This window comes from Buceros rhinoceros, unplaced genomic scaffold (genome assembly GCF_000710305.1).
Source record: "Buceros rhinoceros silvestris isolate BGI_N320 unplaced genomic scaffold, ASM71030v1 scaffold14173, whole genome shotgun sequence".
Taxonomy (NCBI): Eukaryota; Metazoa; Chordata; class Aves; order Bucerotiformes; family Bucerotidae; genus Buceros; species Buceros rhinoceros.
Window position 1 is genome coordinate 2246 of NW_010401931.1, and position 6355 is coordinate 8600.

The 6355-nt window shown below is 39.2% G+C and overlaps 1 protein-coding gene across 1 annotated transcript in view; it reads left to right on the top strand.

The window, feature by feature from the left end:
• Positions 1–1661: 1661 nt before the first annotated feature.
• Positions 1662–6355, top strand: part of RIPK2 (receptor-interacting serine-threonine kinase 2) — an 18302-nt gene continuing 13608 nt past the window's right edge. The window contains exons 1-3 of the mRNA XM_010132464.1: positions 1662–1811; positions 2982–3137; positions 5349–5506. Of these exons, the coding sequence (XP_010130766.1) occupies positions 1776–1811; positions 2982–3137; positions 5349–5506 (350 nt within the window). The 5' untranslated portion in view covers positions 1662–1775. The remainder of the gene's footprint in view (positions 1812–2981; positions 3138–5348; positions 5507–6355) is intronic.

Consider the following 6355-nt stretch of genomic DNA (forward strand, 5'->3'; position numbering starts at 1 on the left):
GCCTGTTCTTTGTAAGGGCTAGATCTACACTGATGGGTCCAGGCTAGTGTGAGCTCTTCAGTGCGTGCCCTGAGCTTGATGGACGCAAGCCAGCTCTCACCCAGGAGCTGTATAGCCACTTCAGCAAGGTACTGTGCTGAGCAAATCGTGGTGGGCATAGCCCTGGTTTGTACACCACTGTTCCCCAGCAGGCTTGTATTGCTTCTGAATCAGACTGGCTCACATCCAAAGGATCAGTCTTAGAGGTGCTGTAGAAGTCCTGTATTTGGATATCCTAGTCCCATACTTACACCTGTATTATCCTTCATGGTTCAAGTATCCTCACTGTCAACAAACCCATTTTTTTCAAGAATATTTGAGAGGTAAGGCATGCCAAATAGTTTGTCATTTTTAGGGATAGAAGCATATTAAATCTTAAATAAAAGTTGAGCTTCATTGGTTTGGGTTGGAAGGGACCTTCGAAGCTCATCTAGTCCAAACCCTCTGCAGTGGACAGGAACATCTTCAATGAGATCAGGTTTCTCAGAGCCCCATCCAACCTGACCTTGAGCGTTTCCAAGGATGGGGCATCTACCACCTCTCTGAGCGATCTGGTCCAGTGTTTCACCACCTTCATTGTAAAAAATCCCTTCCTTGTATCTAGTCTGAATCTACACTCTTCTACTTTTAAACCATTTCTCCTTGTCCTATTGCATCAGGCCCTGCTAAAAAAGATTGTCCCCTCCGTTTCTTATAGGCCCTCTTTAAGTACTGGAAGGCTGCAATAAGGTCTCCCCAGAGCCTTCTTTCCTCCAGGCTGAACATCCCCAACTTTCTCAAACTTTCTTCATAAGAGAAGTATTCCATCCTTCTGATCATTTTTGTGGCCTTACAGTGGACCCAGTACAATAGGTGCATGTCTTTCTTGTGCTGAGGACTACTCAAAGCTTCTCAAATCCACTTTCTGGAAGGTTTGAATTTGTAAAGATGCATCAAATTCACATTTATGAGGAGGTTTGACATAGCAGAAAGCATTCACACAGTGAAGTTCGGGCATCCAGACATCGTGAGTCGGGTCCCTTCCTGCATCCTGTGCAACCAGGGAATGTTTTTTCCAGAAAGTGATTCAAAGCAGGGGCCCAATTTGAAGGAACAGTTTATATGAAAACAAAACATAGTTGGCTATTCCTTTTCCTTCTGAAACTGAAGGTGCATTTCTTTAACCCAAATTATTTTAGTGCGTGTCAGTATCCATGAAATTTAAATGCTTGGAGAATTGTGGGTATTAAAATCTCCACTCTGTAGGAGATTAATATTGGGCCTCAGTGAAAAGCCGGGGTTGGAAGATGGGCAGAAAATCAGGACAAATGTAGTGGTTATTGCCTTTATGGTTAAACAGGATGGTGAATGTTGGAGTTATGACTGTTCACTGGAAACATGGACGAAATGTGTGATGGAAGTACAGACATTTCGGTGGTACAGCAAACTGAGGAAGCTGTCTTGCATTTGCAGATTCTAGTTTGTCTGACAGTACCTTGTTATCAAAACAGTGTAGCAGGAATCAAATGGTGAGAGGTGGTGGTACTGCCTATAGGTATGTAAGTTTTTAAAGATAATATAGTGAACCCAACATTTACTTTAGTTACCTAGTTTTGTTTGTTTGTTTGTTTTCTTCAAGTGATAGAAACCACCTTCTAAAAGAGGCAGAGATATTGCACAAAGCGAGGTTTAGTTACGTTCTGCCAATTTTGGGAATTTGCAACGAGCCTGAATTTCTGGGGATAGTAACGGAATACATGCCAAATGGGTCATTAAACCAGCTTTTACATGGGGTAAGTGTACTTACAGTCTTTAAATACAATCCCTGGTTGTTTCTAAAGATTATGATTTCCATATTGAAGGGAACTAGTATAGTAAAATGTATTATTAATATTTCAAATTAAAGAACAGTCATTGTCACTGGTGTGTTTTGGAGCTCAGATGAGCTGTCTGTATCTCAAAAAGACAACCAAACTCAGCAGACTTCAGTTTTATTACACTTTTTCCTTTAATGTTGTGACCTATAACTGGCTTCATGTTGAATTATTATATAAAAGTCTCTCTTGTTCTCTAATTAGAAACTGAAATACTTATGCTTTCTTCAACCTGAGTTTCAGAATCATTGCCAATGTAAATATCATGCAAAGCTGAGCTATTTTTCTCAAATTTGAATCTTTATTTTAAAAAATTTAAGATTTTGACTTTAGTTTATAGAAGTTGAATATTACTAATCTAAATAGATGTGGATATTTTTACCAGATCTTACTCTCAGGAGTAAGTTCTCCTCTGCTGAACTTTCAGCTGCTCCCATTAGCTTGGTCTGAGCATCCAGTGTTGCTGCTGTAAAGCTATTGTAGTCGTGTCTCTACAGCACTGCAGTCTCTTCTGTACCTTTCATCAGTACCTTTCTCATGCCTTAGAGAGCTCAGCTGTGTGTTTTTCACAGAGGCATTAATGTCAATGTAACTTCCAATATTTGAGATGAATTTTCCTGCCTTTTTCTTGGTGTATTAATATTTATAAAGGTAATACTTTGTGCTTAGTTTCACCACAGTTTTTTTTTTTTACCCCAATGTCAGCTGAAAATACAATTCTTGCCTTCCTTTGTGTAGTGCTTGTAATCTGTGGGTTGCAAGTTTCATACAGGAATTCATCTTTAAATCATGTTTCCATGTGAATAAGTAATGTAGTAAGTGTCTTACATTGCGTATAGCAGTCATGAACTATTGTGTAAATGCCAGAGAATGGAGACGTAGCACTGCACAATTAACATTTACATATTTGTTTTGACAGCTAACCAGTGTTAATGCTCAGTTACAATTTTTTAAGAAGTTAATGTAATGTATGTTTTAAAAGATTGCTGCTTGTCCAAATCACTGTTGACTTATTATAAAAGTCTTTCTGTCGTGCTTTTAGATCAGAACAGATGACTATATTCTGGTTTTGTGGTTTTATCTTGGCAGAAAGATGTATATCCTGACATTTCCTGGTGCCTGAGATTCCGCATTCTTTATGAAATTGCTTTGGGAGTAAACTATTTGCACAACATGAATCCTCCATTGCTGCACCATGACTTGAAAACCCAGAATATTTTGCTGGGTGATGAGTTTCATGTCAAGGTAGAGTTTTGTAATTCTTACGTCCTTCAGTATCAAGAAAAAGCAAAAGTGTTTTAATTATTATAAAGGAGGAAGAGTGAGGATGTGGCCATACAGAGGGTATGTAATTGTATGCCAGACATTTTCTTTTATACTTGCAGACAGAACTTTTGAGTCTTTCTTTTGAAAACTTTGCTTTGCTCAAGAATGGATTTGATCCACCTGAAAAAACCAGAAAGCCAGACTTCGGGCTTTTTATGCTATAGCTGTAACCGATAACTCAATAGCAGTGAAACTCCCATCTGGCAACTTTCCAGGGATAGCTACATCTGGCCCTTTCTGAGAAGAAAATAGAAAGTGGTCCTGTCCAAGATGCTCAGACAAGTTAGTTCTGGATATTTATTATGCAATATGTACATACATGTTCTGTTAGTGTAGTATAAGAGCATGTAAACTGTAACTGCAAAATCGGAACACGTGGGAAGATGGATTTTGTGAAGGTCCTTAGAGCAAGCAAACATGTAGAGAATTAACATTAGTTTAAAACTTGAATTCTGCCTCTTATAATAAGCCTGCTATGATGAAGAGACCAAAAATACTTCTGGCAAAGTCATTAGATGCTTCCATAATTGCAAGAGTTAAGGGATTTTTTTTTTTTTTAAAGATCCTCTGTTTTTAAAACTGAAAGAATACACTATTCAAGTAAAGGAGAAATAAGGGGTATTTTGCACTTAATTGATACTCAAATGACAAATGCTTCACTTGTTACTCTGAGTCCTTTGAGCAAAGATCCAGTGCTGATTTCTTCTTTCTTCATTGCAAAGGCATTTTTCTTGGCAGCAAGTTACCTTACGCAGCGTTGTCTCCACTCACACCCTCAGCAGGTCATACCACCTCCCACTCGGTGGTATTGCAGTGGAGGTATTGCCATCTCTCCAGCTTCTTAATAAACCTGATTGGGGAACTGGTCCAAGTATTCAAGTAGTATTTTTATCCACTCTTTCTTTAATCCCTAGCAGCATTGGTGTGGTCTGGTGCTCTGCCTGACCACATCTAAACTATTGCTTTGCAGGAGCAATTGAAAGGAAAAGGTTAACTCTTGCACACCTGCCCTGCCTCCTATAAGAAGTCTCTGGAAGACTGTCTTTAGGTTTTTTTGGGGTGAAGCATGATTCTCTAAATTAGGACAGCTGGCAGGAAATGCAAGGAAGGTTATCATGCATGTCAAATAGAAGAATTATTGCAAATATATAAAATTAACACCATGCACTTCTGGCTGAGCGAGGTAACATGACCACTTACCAGGAGGAAGGCTTGATGAGAATACATTGTAGAGAAAAAAAGGTTATTTTTCACCATGGATTTGACTGTACGCTTTACAGAAAGCTTAGTTGTTATCTCAGTTGCTGCAGTGCTTGCACAGGCATTTTCACTGAAAACGGTTTTGCTCTTATGCAAGTGCTGGACAAGTACAGAGCCCGTAGCTGGTTGCTTATCTTTCTCCCTTGTACGCCAGACAGTCTGCAGTGCAGCCATCAAGCTTACTCTGCTGGCGGTCTCCCTTCGCAGTCTGACATCTTGACCCTGGCTCATGGATGTCTGGAATGTAAACTGAAGTCAATTAATTTTTTATATAGAGATACATAGATCCTAAACTCTGTAGGATGGAACAAGGCCCCAGAGTGCACGTTATGGAAAATACTCAGCCACACTTCGCAGCACAGAATTTTAGAATATAAAATTTATTAATTTGTTAATAGAATTTAAAATTTCATAGTTCTGGGGGTGAGGTGGAGAGCAACTGTCTTAGGATATCTGCAAGCTAAGTTTGTAGAGCTATTGTGTTTTATACTAAATCTGTGTTTTCTTCACAACCAGGGAGCTAGAAGCACTCAGTGATTCTTTTATTTGCTTTTTTTAACCAAAGAAAGTGATTTTCTTCATATGGGACAGACTTTCATAGCAGATTCTCCAGCCATAGAGTATGAGTCCTTCCTTAAAAGAAAAACAGGATAGGGTAAGGCTGTAGGGATAGCATGAGTCATGACCTGGGAATGCTTTCTGAACTGGAGCTGGTGTTTCCTGTTGCTAGGACAACCACATACTTTTTTTATGTCAGGTTAAGGACTTGAAGTCACCTGTTCTTTCAGGCATATTTCAGGAATTTCTAATAATGGTCAACAGATTGAAAAGAAGTTTTTCATCTCACAACGACTGATTTCTCCTTCTCAGATTGCAGATTTCGGCATGTCAAAATGGCGTGTCATATCTGTGTCGCAATCACGAAGCGAAACCTCTTTGCCAGAAGGAGGGACGATTATCTACATGCCACCTGAAGATTACAATCCCAGTCAGAAAACGCGTGCAAGTGTAAAACATGATATCTACAGGTAACTCGTGTTGTTCTCAAGTGGGCTTTGCAATCTGAATTCACATCTGGTTTACTGAACTTAAAGGTTAACATACTTTCAGCAACTTTATTATTTTCAAAAGTGCTGTAAGTGTTAAAGGAAAATGAATCGGGATTGAGTCGTAGCTGGATTTGACTTTAGGAGCCACTGTGTCAAGTGTAATGATCCAGAAATTAAGCTAAAACTGTAGAAACGGGAGACTGGTTTCTATAAATGACTGTACACATAGAAACAATGTCAGGAAGGGAAAAACAGTTCATAACGTCATCTGAACTCACATACCCCTGTAATTTGTGCACATCAGTTAATATAATTTACTGAATGTACTCAGGGGAAAGGAGAAAACATGTTTTTTGAAAGAGATTAGGAAAAAACCAGGGTAATGGGCTTGGAGGAAGTACCTGGAGAGATCTCCTTAAGAAATACCTTTACAACAGTTCGGGTAGATCTGCGTCTGTCAGTTCTAAGTAGTGGAAGTAGTAGAGTAGAGTGGTGTTCTATAACCAAAATAGCAGTTGCTCTTAGGATATTAAGAGTTACGATTAGCTAATCTGAAAATGTTTGGAGTGCTGAAAGATTACTTGAGCTATTGTGGAGGGAGTTGTCATGTATAAATGGAGATCGAGGAGGCATGAAGAGGCATGTAACTGTGACAGAGTTCATCTCTCTGTTGTACTCTTCCACCTTTATCTTCAGCTATCTTTGACAGGGCTATATTGGTGAGAGATGAAAAAGTCTCAGAGGGTCTTACTGATTTCCATGGAGACTGCTGTTTCTCTTAATTATCCCTTATCCTTAAGGGTCACATGAAGTTTCTTTGCATTCCTG